Source organism: Trachypithecus francoisi, unplaced genomic scaffold (genome assembly GCF_009764315.1).
Source record: "Trachypithecus francoisi isolate TF-2019V2 unplaced genomic scaffold, Tfra_2.0 Lachesis_group0, whole genome shotgun sequence".
Taxonomy (NCBI): domain Eukaryota; kingdom Metazoa; phylum Chordata; class Mammalia; order Primates; family Cercopithecidae; genus Trachypithecus; species Trachypithecus francoisi.
Genome location: NW_022681453.1, coordinates 25,272,542 through 25,292,496, shown reverse-complemented (window position 1 = coordinate 25,292,496; position 19,955 = coordinate 25,272,542). Strand labels below are relative to the sequence as shown.

Here is a 19,955-nt window from a genome sequence, read left to right as displayed (position 1 = left end):
ACTAAAAATACAAAAATTAGCCAGACATGGTGGTGGGCACCTGTAATCCCAGCTACTTGGGAAGCTGAGGCAAAAGAATCTCTTGAACCCAGGAGGTGGAGACTGCAGTGAGCCAAGATCACACTATTGCATTCCAGCCTGGGTGACAAAGCAAGACTATCTCAAAAAAAAAAAAAAAAAAAAATATATATATATATATATGAGTTGGCCTTAATTTTAAGTAGTTACTAGGTGTACCTTTAAAAAACCATCTTCTGGTCGGGCACAGTGGCTCATGCCTGTAATATCAGCATTTTGGGAGGCCAAGGCAAGTGGATCACCTTAGGTCAGGAGTTTGAGACCAGCCTGGCCAACATGGCAAAATCCATCTCTACTACAGATACAAAAATTAGCCGGGCATGGTGGTGGGCACCTGTAATCCCAGCTACTCGGGAGGCTGAGGGGATGGGATCACTTGAACCTGGGAGGTGGAGGTTGCAGTGAGCCGAGATCGCACCACTGCACTCCAGCCTAGGCAACAAAGCAAGACTCCGTCTCAAAAAAAAAAAAAAAGTCTCAGTTCTTTGTGCGAATGCTCTTATTTAAATTTTCACTCTGACTCTGTTCACTAAAACATTACTGGCTTTCTGAACGTTCCTTACTTGATTTGAAAGTTTGGCCTGCCTTCCACTGGAAGAGGGGCGCTATATTTAGCACAGTTCTTCTTGAAATGCATTTTTCCAAAATGGCAGTTAAGCTGTGCTGGAGGTGAATTGGAAATGTTGCTTTGGGAAGTTAGTGTCTTCAAATGGCTTAGAATGCCCGAAGGCCCGTCAGGAAGTTGGCTGTCTGATCACCTTCATGGCTGCCCCTGGCTGCTGCCTGTGGATCCTGCTCCGCTGCTGGCCTCTCTGTGTCCAGGCCTTTGCTTCTTTGCCATATGGCTGGAGCGTGGTGTGGGATTTTAGCTTTTGAATTTTATTCTTTTAGAGCCCTTAAAGGTTATCCTCCCCTCCCTTCCTGAGTTAAAGATGTTTTCTCCATTATGTTCCCATTTGCTGCTTCCGTCCCTACTGACCATAGAGCATCAACCAAAGGAATTTCTTTCTTTCTTTTCTTTTCTTTTTTTTTTTTTTTTGAGACAGATTCTCCCTCTGTCGCCCAGGCTGGAATGCAATGGCGTGATCTCGGCTCACTGCAACCTCTGCCTCACAGGTTCAAGTGATTCTCCTGCCTCAGCCTCATGAGTAGCTGGGATTACAGGCATGTGCCACCACGCCTGGCTAATTTTTTATATTTTTAGTAGAGACGGAGTTTCTCCATGTTGGTCACGCTGGTCTCGAACTCCCAACCTTAGGTGATCCTCCTGCCTTGGCCTCCCAAAGTGCTGGGATTGCAGGCGTGAGCCACTGCACCTGGCCTAACAAAAGGAATTTCATAGCAGTGCTCCAGGCAGCCAGGGCTTGCTGCTTAGCTCCCTTTGGAACAAATTAAAAGCTACCCGTTAGTGCAGCAAATGGGGGTGCTTAATTAACTAAGAATGTGGCACCCCGAGGCCACTGCATTGGCATTTATAGTTTTTAAGTAACAGGCAACAAACAAGTATTTTTAATCATCAGCTCATTAAATATCAAAAACAGTATAGTAGCTATAAGCTTGGGATTGTTTCCTGAAGAACAGTTTGCAAAGCTGGTCAACAGCCTTGTAAGTTGCCTTATCTATTTTCTCTTAGTGTGGGCCCTCATTCTGAGCCCATAAATCAGTGTAACAGCAAGCTAGGTTCTTAGGGTATATTACTTGGCTTAATAATGCATTCATTTATTCAGGCAGAAAACTTATACTTATCAAGGACTATGTGTCAGGTCCAGGACTATAGGCAGGGGTTTTGAGGGCTGTCCTCCTGGGCTCTGTCTTCAGCCTCTCCTCTTCCAATCCCAACCTATGGCCTTAACAGAACTGGACTTACTGGGCCTCCGTGACCATCTGTTGAATGCATTTTAGTCTGATGATCAGTGCCTACCAATACCTTGCCCTGACCTGTCTGTCTTATCTTCCACAATCCTACAAGGTTCTAGATGCAGAAGACAGATCATACCTAGGAAATACACCACCTGTGACCTTTCTCCAGTCTTCCTCATGTATCTCTTTGTAACTTATCCTGCAGTACAACTCTCACCTGCTTATTAAGGCAGTGACCTTCTTGAGAAGGATGATATAAAACATTTCTGAGTTTATTGTGTGTCAGATACTATGCTGAGCACTTGATATATGTCATCTCACGCAGTGCTTTCCACAAAGTTTTGTTCAAACACTTTTTCTTTTCTTTTGAGATGGAGCCTCACTCTTTTTGCCCAGGCTGGAGTGAAATGGTGCGTGCAATCTTGGCTCACTGCAACCTCCACCTCTCGGATTCAAGCAATTCTCCTGCCTCAGCCTCCCGAGTAGCTGGGATTACAGACGCCCACCACCACGCCTGGCTAATTTTTGTATTTTTAGTAGAGACGGGGTTTTATCATGTTGGCCAGGCTAGTCTGGAACTCCTGACCTCAGGTGATGCGCCCGCCTTGGCCTCCCAAAGTGCTGGGATTGCAAGTGTAAGCCACTGCACCCAGCCTATTCAAACACTTTATAGCTCAGGGAGGTTCAGAAATTTACCCAGAGTAACACAGCTGGAAAGGTGGTGGTTTAAACACACATCTGCGTAACTCCAAAACCCATTGTCTTAACCACTTCTCTGCTTCTGGGGGTTAGCCCCATGTCAGCCCACAGAAGCCCGTATCTAGGACAGCAGAATCTCAAGCAGCAGCTCTGATGGGTCCATGTTGTATGCCTGCCTGAAGCTTGGGTTGGGGAGAACACAAGGACAGGGATCAGCTCCAGGTGCTGGGGGGCAGGGTGGAGGAATGACAGCACGTGCCATGTGTGTGTGACATAGAGATCTATTTTATCCATATTGCAGTTGAAATTATATGAGTGTATATTAGCTTTCAGTTGCTGCTATATTAAATTACCAAAACCTTAGTGGCTTAAAATGACATACCTTATTGTCTTATAGTTCTGGAGGTCAGAATTCCAAAATGGATCTTAATGTGGCCAAAATAAAAATGTTGGCTGCGCTGGCTCCTTCTGGAGGCTGTAGGGGAGGATCCATTCCTTGCCTTTTTCAGTCTCCAGAGGTGGCCTGTATTCTGTTGCTCCTTAGCTCCTCCTTCCTCTGACCTCAGAACCAGTACTTCAAATTGATCTCTCTTTCTCTCTCTCCTCATTCCATTGTCACATGTCTTTCTCTGATTCTGAGCCTTCTGTCTCCCTCTTATAAAGACCCTGTGGTTATTGGGCCCACTTGGAGAACCCAGAATACTCTCCCCATCTCAGGATACTTGAACTTTACATGTCCATAGTCTCTTTTGCTCTGTAAAATAGCATAGTCACAGGTTCTGGGGACTAGAATGTGGACGTGTTTAAGGGGCTATCATTCTATCTATCATGAGGTGTAAAGAAAATAGGAGTGCACCATGGGCTAGCCTGGGATACCATTGCTAAGGTGGTTTCTGAGGGCTCTAGAGTAGCTGAAGCATTATTTGGGTGTTGAGCTAAGGACAGCCTGATAGAGCATCTGTGATGCATGTGCTGAGAAGCTGTGCACTTGAGGAATTCCAGGAGTGAAAGGTTTTTTGTTGTTGTTGTTTTGTTTGTTTTTTTAAGATGGAGTTTTGTTCTTGTCACCCAGGATGGAGTGCAATGGCGCGATCTTGGCTCACTGCAACCTCCGCCTCCCGGATTCAAACAATTCTCCTGCCTCAGCCTCTCAAGTAGCTGGGATTACAGGCACCTGCCGCCACACCTAGTTAATTTTTTTTGTATTTTTAGTAGAGACGGGGTTTCACCATGTTGGCCAGGCTGGTCTCGAGCTCCTGACTTCAGGTGATCCACCTGCCTTGGCCTCCCAAAGTGCTGGGATTACAGGTGTGAGCCACTGCACCCTGCCAAAAGGTCTTTAAAATGCATGTAAGAACTGATACCTGGGATGTTTTCTCCTGCTTCTGAGCTCCATGACCAGGCTTGGATGGCCACGGGGTCTTATGATCTCTGATTTTCTGTGGAATTGGAACTACCATTTTGCATCTACATCCCTAAAAGTGCCATGCTACTCCAATTGTGGGAGTGAATTACCATGTTCCCCTCAAGTGAGTAGCAGGCAGACCGATGTGTCAGGAACACAGTGTGATGTGGCAAGCAGCCCATCAGGGGAGGGAATCTGGGTGATAGAAAGAGAAGAGAAGGGGATTCTGAGAATGCAGGCATGCCTGAGGACATTTTCCAAGCAGAACTGCAGTGCCCAAAGGGTTTATAAGGTGTAAGAGGGAGTGACTGGGAAGGTAGGCAGGTGTCAAGCCAGGAATGATCTAGAGGGGCAGGGAGCCAGTGAAGGGCTCAAAGCAGGGGAGCGAGGGCAGTTATGCATGTGGCCAGAGCCCCTTGAGGTCAAGACCTGGGTCTGGTTCATAGCTGAGTGCCCAGCCTTGTGAGTCTTAGGCCAAGGTGGAATGCTCAGCAGAGAGTGAATGGATGCCACAGGTAAGCTTCACCTTCCTTCCAGGCCAGCCTCACTGGGCCCCCCTCTGAACAGCTCCACACACATCACAGAGACTTTATTTGGAGGGATTTGGGTTCTTGAATGCATGGCATAGCACACCTCATTGTCTTGGGCTCCTTTCCACAATGCATTGGCCATTGCCCAGTAAATACTTGTGAATAATGTGTTGCAATAGGAATATAGAGGAAACAAACAAAAGACATATAAGGGAACTGGAACAACAAAAAAAGCTACGTCTGACAAGTAAGGTGATTGGTCGCTAGGATCCCTATGCACCAGGGAGCATGGTGTTAGATGGAATGTGTTTCCTTTTAGAAGACCCTCCTGTACCTGGCTTCATTTGATCTTCCTCAAAACCACCTCCTAGAGGAAAGCCATGTAAATTCTTAAAAAAAAAAAAAAAGACAGTTGAGGAGACCCAGACCCAGTGGTGTAGAGCAGCGGTCCCCACCTTTTTATAGCACTAGGGACTAGTTTTGTGGAAGACAATTTTTCCATGCACTGGGGGGTCAGTAGGGGATGGTTTCGGGATCAAACTGTTCCATCTCAGATCATCAGGCATTAGATTCTCATAAGGAGCCTAGAACCCTCGCATGCACAATTCACAGTAGGGTTTGTGCTCCTATGAGAATCCAGTGCCACTGCTGATCTGACAGGAGTCAGAGCTCAGGTGGTAATGCTCGCCCATCGCCCACCTCCTGCTGCACTGCCCAGTTCCTAACATGCCATGGACCAGGACCAGTCCAGGGCCCGGGGGTTGGGAACCCCTAGAGTAGAGTGGTTTGCCATCAGGCATCCAGTGGAGGATGGGAGGATTGAGGTACTAATCTTGGCTTCTAGATTACAGTTTTCTTTTCCTCCCATGATGCTACTCTGCTTTCCTCTTCATTCTAGCCCAGTTATCCTTCCCCCTGTTAAGCTTCTGGAACCTGTTGTCTTACCCATCCTTCATTCATCCTTACTCAAGGGCTGTCTTGTGGTATTTCATACACTGTACTTATCTAACGCCAGGCTCTTTCACCCTTGCTATATATACCTTGTTTTGCCATCTAAACGGCATTCTTGGAGGGCCACGGTGTGATGTGAAATTTATCTGCATGCCTAGGATATAATCTACCTACCCAGTTACTCTTCTTTGAAATAACGAACCCCATGTTAATTCATTTCACGAGGGCGGGGACAGTGGCTGTTTTGTTTGCCAGCGTAGCTAGCATAACGTCTGGCTCCTAATAGATGGGGATTGAGTTTATGTCTTGGGGGCTTATAAGAGCACAGAAGAGTGTGATTTGGGGATCTTGGGCTTTGGTTTTGGGGGATTGGATTGTCTCATTCCTGATCTCCTACCTGGTTGTATTACTCTGGAGTCTGCCATCTGCAGATTGAGCAGCCTTTAGTTGTACAAACTGTGGTCTTGTCCCTAAGCAGTTATAGACACTCTTAGGATTTTAGTAAGTTCACAACACTTTCCAAAGTGTTTTAGTTCAGGTAAGGAATTCTGGAATCTTGTATATGTGGGGAGAGAGGCAGAAGGAGGAAAGCTGGAGAAGGAAAGTGAACTATGAAGAAGGGGAGCTTCAGTAGATTGTGAGCCGGTGTGCCATGTGGATTTAGGTTTTCTGTTACTTATTCCTCACCTTAGAGTAGGGGTTGGGTGGGTGTGTCCATGTGCCCCTCTCTGCCCAGTTGTGCTTTCCCAAGGCCCATGTATATCTGAATTCAGGGATACACTTTCAGTGGGTGTGCCTGGCTTCAGGATAAGCAGCGTGAACATGCCTGTGGCATATGGATGTCATGTGGTTGTGGCCAAAAACCTTGGGCTCCATCAGAAGTGTTCTCCACATTTTGTTTGGGTGTAACAATTGCCCATTAAATGCCAGGCTGCCAGCATATGGTTCCCTCCAACATCCTTCTTGTTAAGTGGAAACTTTAGCTGTGTGACTGGAATATTTTCCCATCATTTAGGATTTCAGAATTAACATATTTTGGAGAATTCTGTGATTAATGCTGAATGGCACATTTGCAGAGTATTACAGAAACAGGTAAATTGGAGTTGGTAGATCTGTAGCTGCTCTTTCTCATGATGGGTAAGTGGTGGAAAAGGTGGGGTCAACAGGAGGATTCTGGGGCTCACTCTGTGGATGCTGTAATTAAAGTGGGAAGTCTGGCACAGTTGTTAGCCCTGGTATTAAGAGTGCAGATGGCTAATGGCCACATCACCAAGAGTAGAGTTAGGCCTTTTAAAGTCTTTTTTTCTTTTCTTTTTTTTTTTTTTATGACCCACACTATGTATTCCAAGCATAGGTATGGATGCAGTGAAGAATTTTCTCATTAAAAGTAACAACTTATTCCCACATTCATTCCCAGTCTTGAAATGAGAAACCAGTTTCCTTAGACTTGAGGAATTGCCTATCTGTTGTGGCTTAATAGAGCTTGCGGATGAGGGCGTCTGGAGTAGGCGAAGTTTATGACCAATCAACGCTCAAAGTGGATCTAACTGGAAGGGCTCCAGCTGGCAGCTCTTGGTCTCTCTCCCAATTTTACTGTTAATGAATTATTATTTAACCCCTAAACATAGAACAGCCTGCCCCTGTTGTTTTACAGAAGTGGGTGCTCATGATCTCTATGGCCTGGCAGTTAGGAATCTCCTGGGCTGGCCGGAGTTTGACAGCTGTGGGGGGCCATAAAGTGGGCAGAAAGAGTGGTGGACGATGTCCGGGGACTGGCATGACCTGGGTCTCAGCAGTGCTGCCTGCATTTGGACTCCATGGGGATTTGTGTTGGAAGAGCAAATTGGCTTTACTCTGCATCGTGTTCTCTTGTTTTCCCACAGGGAGTGGGGCCAGCCAGCAGAAACAGTGGGCTGTACAACATCACCTTCAAATATGACAGTAAGTAACTGCCTTTATTGCCAAAGAATGGAGCCCTTTGAGTCATCTAAAGATTACATAGCCATGCTTAATCAAGGACGCTGCAGTCTTGGGGTTGAGGAATTTTCTGAACCTGTTCAGGTTTGTCAACAGCTAAAGCAGCTCAGTCTCAATTAAGCCACTCAAGTATTTGGGAGCTTGACCAGGTCAAGTGTCTTCCATAGTGTTCAGAAAAGTTGTGTAAGGAGACTTTCCCTGTGTTCCTTGGGGTTTATCTGTATGTGTTGTTAAGGACATAACTGCCAGTATGGCCCAGCAAGGAACACATAAACAAAGTTGCCCCAGTGCAGGGTGCTACGGAATGGTGGAGAGTATGGCAAACTGGATAGCTCATGTCTAGTCTGAAGGGAGTCTTGACTCCTTAATTCCAAATATTGTGACCATGGGGAATTCCCACTGAATGTAGCAAATTGATTTCCAAGAATAGTGGGAAATTTGTGCTTTTTGTATAAACATTTTTTAATAATGGCAGTTATTTTTAAAATTTCACACAGAATGAATCTGTGTGAAATTCACACAAGGTGAATCTGTGTGAATCTGGGTCCCAGATTGGCCAGGGGTCTACAGTCTACAGTTGGTTGGCCATCGCTGACCAGGCCTGGGCTCCAACCCCAGTTCCCCATCTATCAGTTCTTTTATCTTTTCTTTTTTTCTTTTTTTTTGGGGGGGGAGCGGATAGAGTCTCACTCTGTCACCCAGGCTGGAGTGTAGTGGCATCATATCTGCTCACTGCAACCTCGACCTCCCAGGTTCAAGCGATTCTCATGCCTCAGCCTCCTGAGCAGCTGGGATTACAGGTGCATGCCACCACACCCAGTTAATTTTTTTTTTTTTTTTTTTGAGACAGAGTCTTGCTCTGTTACCCAGGCTGGAGTTCAGTGGCACAATTTCCGCTCACTGCAAGCTCCGCCTCCCAGGTTCACGCCATTCTCCTGCCTCAGCCTCCCGAGTAGCTGGGACTACAGGTGCCCGCTACCACGCCCGGCTAATTTTTTGTATTTTTAGTAGAGATGGGGTTTCACCATGTTAGCCAGGATGGTCTCGATCTCCTGACCTTGTGATCTGCCCGCCTCGGCCTCCCAAAGTGCTGGGATTACAGGCGTGAGCCACCGCGCCCAGCCACACACCCAGTTAGTTTTTGTATTTATACTAGAGACTGGGTTTTGCCATGTTAGCCAGGCTGGTCTTGAACTCCTGGCCTCAAGTGATCTGCCCACCTCTGCCTCCCAAAGTGCTGGGATTACAAGTATGAGCCACTGTGCCTTGCCCTACCTACCAGTTTTATGAGCTGTGGCTGGTGATTTGACTTCTCCAGGCTTCGGTTTTCTTTTTTAAAATAAAACTTAGTTTCCTTCTTCTAGCATCATTTTGAGTTTTAAATGAGGTAATGCTTATAACTACTCAACTTGGGATCTGACTGCAATGTATATTCATTAATTGATATCTATTAATATAGAAATCAGTCCAACTGGAGTTGGAATGCAAGCACCATTTTTTGCCCTTTCTCTCAAGAAAGGGTGACTCTAGCTGAATTGTTTTCTTTTCTTTTTTCTTTTTGAGATGAGGTCTTGCTAGGCCGGAGTGCAGTGGCGCAATCTCGGCTCACTGCAACCTCCGCCTCGTGGATTCAAGCAATTCTTCTGCCTCAGCCTCTCGAGTAGCTGGGACTACAGGTGCGTGCCACCACGCCCGGCTAATTTTTGTATTTTCAGTAGAGACAAGGTTTCACCATGTTGGCCAGGATGGTCTTGATCTCTTGACCTTGTGATCTGCCCGCCTCGGCCTCCCAAAGTGCTGGGATTACAGGGGTGAGCCACCGTGCCTGGCCTCTGGCTGAATTGTTTTCTGAGGGCATGGGGGGTGCTTTTTCTAAGCAACTCCTTTCATTCATAAGAAGATAGTTGTATAGAATTGTGATCCTTTTAGCTTTATGAGTCATAATTTAAGTAAAAATGACAAGAAGGAACTTGACTTATATTGAGTAACTTCTGGCATCTGATTCATCTCTTGGACAGGGTTATGAATCAATGTAAGTAAAGGGCTTAGGTTGCATTGAGGCCTCTAGAATAATCACTGCTAAAGCAGGATTGTAAACGTTGTGGTTACAATCCAACAATTTTAAGATACAAATATGTGTGTCAGATTCACACCCACAGTTGCTGGCATGGCTATTTTAGGCTAACCAGTGAGGACTTACATGTGCAACTCAGGCAGCTCACCTTGGTGGTATATATATGTTCTGGGTAAATGCTGGGTAGATGCTAATGAAAGATTTGCACATCCATGATACTTGATTCAGCTAAGTAAAGAGGTGTAAGGGATCTTTCTTTGAGTTACAAAGTGAATTTCTAATATGTGCTTTTGGTCCTAGCAGATCTTGTATTACATTCAAGCGTTCAGAATTTTCCTGTCAGCTGCAAATAAGCATTTGTATCCCTAATTTAATATGACATTTGTGAAGGAGGATCTCTCTGTGTAAAACTTTAAAGTATCTTGCTGTTTTCTTCATAATACCAAATATTTGGCCCACATACCTATGCCTGTTTCTTAGTCATTACTTTCTTTTTAGTTCTTCAACATTTAATTAAAATTTAATTCACAGCTTGTATTGACTCCTGAGACATATGAAGCTCCGTTGCATTTTGGGAAAATGTCATTTGGGCATGAAGTTTTTATAATCAGAATCCAAAATTTTGGACTTGCTAATAACTGGATCCAGGCTGTGTAGAAAAACCTATTCCATATTTTCCATTGAAAAAGATATTTCTGTCTTCCACAAGGAAGTTCCTGTTACTGCTCAGTTGACTGGTTACTAGTCAACTGAAATAACTTGTTTGAAATAACTAAGAACCAATTACTGGGTTTTCAACAAAATTACTAAAAACCATATTTTTCTATTCCTTTGTCATTTAATGTTATACAGGAAGAAAATGTCTTGCCGTTAAGTCAAAATTAAATTTTACAAGTCTCTCTGCCTCCTTTGGCCTTGAATTCCATGTTTTTTCCTTTACATTCTTGGTATGCCCAAGTAGGTCATATTAAATTTTCTTATTCTTAGACTTTATATTGGCTGGGCGCAGTGGCTCATGCCTGTAATCGCAGCACTTTGGGAGGCCAAAGCAGGTGGATCACCTGAGGTCAGGAGTTCGAAAACAACCTAACCAATAAAGTGAAACTCTGTCTCTACTAAAAATACAAAAATTAGCTGGGCATGGTGGCATGTACCTGTAGTCCCAGCTACTTAGGAGGCTGAGACAGGAGAATTGCTGAAACCTAGGAGGTGGAGGTTGCAGTGAGCTGAGATTGTGCCACTGTACTCCAGCCTGGGTGACAGAGCGAGACTGTGTCTCAAAAAAAAACAAAAAATTCTTAGACTTTGTATTGCATAACTATATTTACAGAAACCCAAACAGTATTAATTTTGACATTAGGAATGAACAAAGAAAACAATGAAAACTACTATTATTTGCTCTTGTTCATGCATCTTTTCAGAGCCGTTTGATTCTCTTTCATTATGGACCACAATAAATCAAAATATTTGAACTTTACAAGTATGACAGGAACTTGCTTTTTTTTTTTTTTTTTTTTAATATTTTGGGAAGCTGGTCTCAGCCAGGGTTTTTGCAGGCTGAACACCTCTGATTCAGAACTCATATTGGTGGCAATAAGCTGTGTGCTGTGATAGAAGTGGTAAGAGCTGATCTCTCATAGCTCCTCATTTGTATAGTGAGGGTGTTAAACCAGATGTTATAAATTTTTTCCTATTCTAAAATCTCTTCTTTACCCAGAGAACATATGTTGATTGCTTTGAGAGTGAATTTTCACTAGAAGTAGAATTTGGTATTATTAACATCCTTTGAAAGAAGTAATATTGAAATGTAAATATAGGCCAGGCGTGGTGGCTCACGCCTGTAATCTCAGCACTTTGGGAGGCCGAGGTGGGCGGATCACCTGAGGTCGGCAGTTCGAGACCAGCCTGACCAACATGGAGAAACCCCATCTCTACTAAAAATACAAAAATTAGCTGGGTGTAGTGGCGCATACCTGTAATCCCAGCTACTCGGGAGGCTGAGGCAGGAGAATCGCTTGAACCCAGGAGGCAGAGGTTGCCATGAGCCGAGATTGCGCCATTGCACTCTAGCCTGGGCAACAAGAGTGAAACTCCATCTCAAAAAAGAAAAAAAGAAATGTAAATATGACTGTTTTTGAAGCTGACGGAGTTGAGTGGAGGAAGGGAGTGTGCCTAATGTAGTCAGGCAATAAAGCAGAATACAGGCAGCATGAAGGATGGAGTTTTACAAGTGTAGGGGTGCGTTTTTGTGTATGTATGCTATGCTTTAATACATTTAAAAGGAGGAATATTATGTGCATGTTAAAACAAGGCTTGGAAGGGTATTCATTAGAATGTTCATTGCACCTCTGCGGTAAGAGGTTATGAATGCCTTTTATATTTTTCTTACAGTCTTTTGTGGTTTGAAAATGTCTGCAATGAACATTTTTAGTCATAAAAATGGGAAATGTGCAGTAACATCTACAGGGAGAAAAAGGGAGACTCACAGAGCTTCTTACAGAGTCCCCTGGAATGCTTTACCCCAAAGAGAAACACCCTGGCTTCAGAGGGGTAATGGACAGGTTTGGATGTTTGATGGAACTGATGATCTTTTGCAGGAGATACGAGAGAGGGTGTTCAAGTTTGATCATTGAGAAAGAAATGGGGATGAAGCAGCATAAGAATTACGAGTGTTGTCTGCTGGGGTTGGTGAATGGTTCTCCCTGCAAGAGTGGCCAGAACAGCTCATGGCCATTCTTTGAAGTCACAGCCTGATTCTGGCCGGAAGCTTTTGGCAGCTTTTTAGGAAACTTGCAGATTTTGAAGGTGTATTTAGCAAGACCAGGTGGTACAGCTGCTATGGCTACGTTGACAGGTGGCAGTGAGTAAACTCCTCAGCCAAAATCAGAGATGGGTGTGGTTTCTGCTTTTTGAGCAATGTGGGGCTCCTTGGATTTTCTGGGGGTTGCTGGTGTCTTTGATGACACATGGTGTCTAAGAACAAAAATTTTACCTTTGACCAATGCTGGTTAACATCCTTATCACTTCATCACTGAGTTAGTACCCTGTGCTAACTGAGTTAACAGTCTTGCTGAAAATCACTCCCATATGAATTCACATCTGAGTGTTAGTTCCTTTCCCCCAATCATCTGGCCCTCTAGGTTTTTTCTAAAAACAAACAATGCCCAAGTTATTTAGCGATTGTTTTGTTTCATATCACTCTTTAATGCTGAAAATTGGTTGAATTGATGTAAATAATTACTGATTTAGGTTTAAAAAACGTTAATGCCAGATACACACACAGACTCCATACTGTATAAGATCCTCCCAACACGGCCCTGGAATTTAACCTGGGATGAGTGGGTGGTGGTGGTGGTGCTACAAATCATCCCTCTGTAGCATCTTACAGTTCTCCAAGCAGTAATCAACCTCTGATGTCTTATTTGGGCTTTTGAGGCACACATCTTTAACAGAATGGATTTGGCCACCTTCAGACATGCCCTGTTTATTTTGATAAGATGAACCTGAAAATAAAAATGAAATTTTAAATGTAACTGTTCTCATTCTCCCCACTCTCTAGATTGTACCACCTACTTGAATCCAGTGGGGAAGCATGTGATTGCTGACGCCCAGAATATTACCATCAGCCAGTATGCTTGCCATGACCAAGTGGCAGTCACCATTCTTTGGTCTCCAGGGGCCCTTGGTGAGTGGTCAAAAATCGAGTGTATGGTGGTAACCTGGGTGGATAGGGCCCAGTGCAAAGGTCCCACGTGATGGTCTCCAGGAACCAGGCAGGTCTTGATGTGAGCGAGGCTTACGTTGGATTGGGCACAGATACACTTTGTACTTTATTGTGTATATTTGCTGGGCGTACACATGGCTTGAGACTGTGCCCTATGGTCTTTTGTTTCTTCTACTGTTATTGTTGTTCACATGGGCTTGGAAAGTAATATTGTGTGAGTAATAAATGGCACTGACGTCTTGGCCTCTGTCTCAGCCCTAGTCAGGGGTGGGAGAGCAGCAGTGCCAAGAAAACCCATGGCCCATCCAGGGGCATAATGGCCATCCAGCATTAGCAGTTTCTGTGGACACAGAGACATGCTAGCTCAGCATTGGCACATATTGTGATTTTTCAGGAAAATCCCAGTGTTCATGAAAAACAATGAAATCAATGAATTTTTAAATGTTGGCAACAAATTGAATTTCTTTTTTTTTCAGAGACAGAGTTTCGCTCTTTCACCCAGGCTGGAGTTCAATGGCGCGATCTCGGTTCACTGCAACTTCCGCCTCCCGGTTTCAAGCAATTCTCCCGCCTCAGCCACCGAAGTAGCTGGGATTATAGGTGCCTGCCACCACACCCAGCTAATTTTTGTATTTTTAGTAGAGATAGGGTTTTACCATGTTGGCCAGGCTGGTCTCAAACTCCTGACCTCATGATCTGCCCACCCCGGCCTCCCAAAGTGCTGGGATTACAGGTGTAAGCCACCATGCCCAGCTTGAATTTTTATTTAAACTGTGTGAGACAAAAAAACAAAATGGAAAAGAACAAAAAAAAGCAGGCCAAGCATGGTGACTCACACCTGTAATCTCATCACTTTGGGAGGCCGAGATGGTAGGATCATTTGAGGCCAGGAGTTCGAGACTAGCCTGGGCAACAAAGTGAGACCCCCCTCCTCATTTCTAATCGGAAGATTAAAAAATTATCCAGGCATGGTGGCACAAGTGTGTAGTCTTAGCTACTTGGAAGGCTGAGGCAAGAGGACCACTTGAGCCCAGGGTTTGATGCTACAGTTAGCTATGATTGTCATGCCACTGCGCTCCAGCCTGAGCTACAGAAAGAGACCTTGTCTCTTTATAAAACAAAACAGGTTGGGTATGGTGGCTCATGCCTGTAATTCCAGCACTTAGGGAGGCTGAGGCAGATGGATCACCTGAGGTCGGGAGTTTGAGACCAGCCTGACCAACATGGTGAAACCCCGTCTCCTCTAAAAATACAAAATCAGCTGGGTGTGGTGTCACATGCCTGTAATCCTAGCTACTTGGGGGGCTGAGGCAGGAGAATTGCTTGAACCCACAAGGCAGAGGTTGCGGTGGGCCAAGATTGCACCATTGCACTCCATCCTGGACAACAAGAGTGGAACTCTGTCTCAAAAATAAATAAATAAATAAAAAACAAAAGAAAAAAGCAAACCGGTATTACATGGCTAGATTCAGGTTGGGGCTAAATCTGCTTGTCCTCTTGAATGAACTGAAGATACATAGGAAAGAATGGGTTAGCCAAGTGTGAGACGTAGGAAGGGGACCATTTGTTCAGACGGGCCTGGGTTTGAACCTCCAGAATTGATCTTTCACATGAGGTATTGAACCTCACTGAGCCCCAGCTTCCCTATCTGTAGAGGGGACATGAGAACTGCCTCATGGTTAGAGACACACATGGTAGCTAACTGGCTTGCCCAGGGTCACAGGAATAAAATGGCAGAGGTGAGAATTGAACCCAGGAAGTGTCTGGCTCTCAGCCAGTGCTCTTAACTCACATGCTTTTCTACCTTCCAAGAAGTGTCCTTGATAGAACCTAACAGAAACTCTTTAGAGAGAGTTTTCATTTTCAGAGAGAGTTCTCAAAGAATAGTGGCTGCTATTACCATGATCAGAACCTAGATCTCGGGACTGCCGCTTTGACACTGCTACCTGGTATTACAAGTTTGTGAAAACATGGCCAAGGAAGAAGTAAAATAAAGTCTGAATTTCTTAATCTGAACAGGATAAATCTCAGAAGAACCAGATTGCAGGAGAGGAAGGATTAAGCAAGACCCATGGGCCGAACCACTTCTTCACATCAGTACTTCTGGGTTTTAACCCACTGGGGTTTCCAAAAATAATATTACCTTAACATTTAAAGATTAAAAACATTTTCTGTAGATAAAAAGGAAGTAGTCATTCCATGTAAGGCTTAAATGGTTAAGGAGTTGGCCTGATGAATTGCAGGCCCCTCATTAGAATGAAAGTAAGAGATGTGAGCTGGTGGCAGGAAAACTGACATGGACCAGTGGGGGCAGAAGTCTGTGCTTTTCCTGGACGCTGATTTATGGGTGGGGATGGCTGGAGAGTTTCTGTTAGGTTCTATTAAGGACACTTCTTGGAAGATAGAAAAGCATGTGAGTTAAGAGCACTGGCTGAGAGCCAGACACTTCCTGGGTTCAAATCTCACCTCTGCCATTTTATTCCTATGTGACCCTGGGCAAGCCAGTTAGCTACTATAAACCTGTTTCCTAATCTGTAAAATGGGGATAATAATACCTTCCTCCTATGGTTGTTGGGAGGATTTGATGAGTTTAAATGATGGAAGAGAGAGCAAATAAGTTCTTTCATGGGAAGCTCCTCTATAAAATTGCTAATCATTACATAACTACAAGGTGTTAATAGTACTGTAATGTGTCACAGTGAAAAAGGAATTACGTTTACTGCCTCTTCCCTCAGCCTCGGAACCTTGGCATAGTGGTTTTTAGGCCAATCTTTTAAAAATAAGAATAAGAACCACCCTTTGCCACCCTAACTGATGAATTTTTTTTTTTTTTGAGATGGAGTCTTGCTCTGTTGCCCAGGTTGGAGTGCTATGGCGTGATCTCGGCTCACTGCAAGCTCTGCTTTCTGGGTTCATGCCATTCTCCTGCCTCAGCCTCCCGAGTAGCTGGGACTACAGGTGCCCGCCACCGTGCCTGGCTAATATTTTTTTGTATTTTTAGTAGAGACAGGGTTTCACCGTGGTCTCGATCTCCTGACCTCGTGATCCACCCGCCTTGGCCTCCCAAAGTGCTGGGATTACAGGCATGAGCCACTGCACCTGGCCCCAGCTGATGAATTTTTATGTAATTGTGAGATGTATGGCTGTTAATAGTATTAATCACCTGGATTTTGTTAAATAGTCATTCTGGTAATGTTGTGTAAATTAAATCTTAGTATTAATACTGAGGATTTGTTTTACAAAGTTTTTTTGGATCTCAAAAGGCAAGTCCTGTGAGATCTAAAATAGTCGTTGGTCTAATGACCTTGTCATCACCTTGTCTGAATCTCTGGTGGTTGCTCAGCTGGCTTTCACCCCCACAGGAAGCTTTGTAATTGAGATACAACATGGCAGAGTCCATACCTGTGCACAGTAATGCTCTGAAACCCTAAAATGTGAAGCTCTAATTGTTGCTCCTGCTCCTCTGCCCTACTCACCAAGAAATATGTATTCTTCATCAAATAATTATAGGATTGGAGAACTTATTTGAAAGAGAAAAAGATTTTCCTGACCTTTATCATCAATAAATTTCCCACCTGGTTAATTGCATCCTGTGTAATTACTTTTGTCCTGGGAGGGGAAGGGTTGAAAATGTTCAGAAAGAATGTGAAATCGATATCTCGCCATTGCGGCAGGCTTTGGGGCTCTCCAGCTGCAGTCGGACCACTTCAGTCTCCGTGGGATACACAGCCCTGGTGCTGGCGCTTGTGGCCATCAGAGCTTAATCCTTTTGAAAGCATCTAGTCGGACGTGCAGTGGGGGGAGCTCAGGTGGCAGGAGGCTGGGCTGGTGCCTTTCAGCTGCGCTGTGGGTGTCTCGGGGCCTCGGAGGCTGTATGAAGAGCACACACTGGGCAACCCTTGGGTGTCTGCCTTTCAGGCATGATTAGAGCAAGAACCGCTTTGTAAATCACACAGGCATTCCCCTAAGCTATTTAATCTCAAGCCTCAGAACCCCTTGGGTGCAGACACAATTTGTTGGGAATTTTGTATGTTGCTCAGTGAGATGTGCCAAAAAATATAGAGCTAAAACTTAAAGTGGAAACATGGTTTGGAGGGATTCCCTAGTCAACACTGGGAATTATCATCAGTCGAATGTATTCTGTGTAATGACCTAGAAATCATATATTCCACTTCAGACTTTTTATGACCAATTGTAACTGGAGTCTAAATATTTGAACCCTAATGCCAGAGAGGCAATGGGTATTTATGAAATAGCTGGCTGGATTAGGGATTAATTAGTAATGGTGGGATAGAGAAAATCACCTGGTCTTTGCCAGAGGAATGCAGGGGGTATGTTTTTTCCATTCTATAGACTCAGATACCCTGGCCAGAGTTAGAATTCCTTTAACTCTGGTGTGTAGGTAGAGAAGATGGTAATCTTGGAGGAAGAAGAGTATATTCAGAAGTAATGAGGTTTACTATTAATACAAGCATTCTGCTTTGCTTAGGCATCGAATTCCTGAAAGGATTTCGGGTAATACTGGAGGAGCTGAAGTCAGAGGGAAGGCAGTGCCAACAACTGATTCTAAAGGATCCGAAGCAGCTCAACAGTAGCTTCAAAAGAACTGTAAGTCATGCTGGGGAATGTGCTCCTGAAGACATGCCATTGTTCCAGGGTCCTGAATAGCGTATTCAAAGTCTGAAATTGGAGAAGGAGGGGCTATGGGGTCCACCCCACCCGCCAAGGTGGGCAAGAATGGTACAGCAGCACCTTGAGCCTGCTCCATGCTCCCAGGGAAACTTCAGCACCTCCCTGTGTAAACACGCCTCTCGGGTTACTGCTGGAGCAGCCATCCTGGAAGGTGTCTTTGTGCTCCAAAGAGTCTATGTGGGCTCACCCTGCCCCCCAACTCTGAGGTTCAGTATTAACAAGCCATGGGTTCTTTGCCAAAAAACAGACTGCATTGTCCATCTTCATGGTTAAGCGATCCAAACCTCAAGTTGGTCCAGAAACTAGAGCTGACTTCCTGCCTCCCTGGAACATGTCCTGCAGATCTGGAGTTGTGTCTGGGTGGCAGCTGGGGTAGGAGCGAAGACCTTATGTAGGTGGAGGGGTGGGTAATTTCTCCATGATGTCACTGTGTTTTTGTTTCCTTTTAGGGAATGGAATCTCAACCTTTCCTGAATATGAAATTTGAAACGGATTATTTCGTAAAGGTTGTCCCTTTTCCTTCCATTAAAAACGAAAGCAATTACCACCCTTTCTTCTTCAGAACCCGAGGTGAGTATGGCCTTTCCTGCCTGGTTCCCATGAGAAGACTTTTCTCCTGCTTTTGGTGATTTTTCTACAGAAATGTGTTCAAGAACATGCCAAGGGCCGGGCACGGTGGCTCACACCTGTAATCCCAGCACTTTGGGAGGCCGAGGCAGGCGAATCACAAGGTCAGGAGTTCGAGACCAGCCTGGCCAACATGGTGAAACCCTGTCTCTACTAAAAATACAAAAATTAGCCAGGTATGGTGGCGGGCACCTGTAGTCCTAGCTACTTGGGAGGCTGAGGCAGGAGCATTGCTTGAACCCAGGAGGCAGAGGTTTCAGTGAGCCAAGATTGGGCCACTGCACTCCAGCCTGAGTGACAGAGCAAGATTCTGTCTCAGGGAGAAACAAACAAACAAACAAAAAACATGCCAAATACTAGTATGAAGCAAGCATGGCAGGGAGAAAAGCATCCAGAAAAGAACTTTTTAGAATTAAGGTTAGGTACAGACACTGTTCATCTAACCAGATATACCCACTCCTGGCTTGTTGTAGAACAGACCTGACAGTTGATATTTTTGAGGATGCTGTGACCATCACTAAGACAGTCTGCATTACCTATGCTCTCGGCTATTTGGGAGGCTGAGGCAGGAGCATTGCTTGAGCCCACGAGTTTGAGGCCAGCCTGGGCAACATAGCAAGACCCCATTTCTAGTTAAAAGAGACAGCCGGCCAGGCGCAGTGGCTCATGCCTGTAATCCCAACACTTTAGAAGGCTGAGGTGGGTGAATCACCTGAGGTCAGTAGTTTGAGACTAGCCTGAAAAATATGGTGAAACCCCGTCTCTACTAAAAATACAAAAATTAGCTGGGCGTCATGGTGTGCACCTGTAGTCCTGGCTACTCGGGAGGCCGAGACAGGAGAATTGTTTGAACCTGGGAGGTGGAGGTTGCATTGAGCTGAGATCAAGCCACTGCACTCCAGCCTGGGCGAAAGAGCAAAACTCCGTCTTAAAAAAAAAAAAACACAGACATGTATCAAAACGATTGGATTAAAGAAAAAAAAATAGGCCTGGCTCAGTGGTTCATGCCTATAATCCTGAGGCAGGAGGATTGCTTGAGCCTAGGAGTTTGAGGCCAGCCTGGGCAACATAGCAAGACCCCATTTCTAGTTTAAAAAGACAGCTGGCCTGGCACAGTGACTCACACCTGCAATCCCTGCACTTTGGGAGGTGGAGGCAGGCACATCACTAAGTCAGGAGTTCAAGACCAACTTGGTCAACATGGTCCCCATCTCTACTAAAAATACCAAAATTAGCCGGGTGTGGTGGCATGTGCCTGTAATCCCAGCTACTCAGGAGGCTGAGGCAGGAGAATCACTTGAACCGGGGAGGCAGAGGTTGCAGTGAGCTGAGATCATG

The 19,955-nt window shown here is 44.9% G+C and overlaps 1 protein-coding gene across 1 annotated transcript in view; it reads left to right on the top strand.

Annotated features, from left to right (window-relative positions):
- The window catches only part of IL17RD (interleukin 17 receptor D), a 76,186-nt gene that overhangs the window by 38,095 nt on the left and 18,136 nt on the right, over positions 1-19,955 (top strand). Inside the window, exons 2-5 of the mRNA XM_033210195.1 lie at positions 7,407-7,464; positions 13,134-13,259; positions 17,788-17,906; positions 18,440-18,560. Coding sequence (XP_033066086.1) covers positions 7,407-7,464; positions 13,134-13,259; positions 17,788-17,906; positions 18,440-18,560 — 424 coding nt within the window. The remainder of the gene's footprint in view (positions 1-7,406; positions 7,465-13,133; positions 13,260-17,787; positions 17,907-18,439; positions 18,561-19,955) is intronic.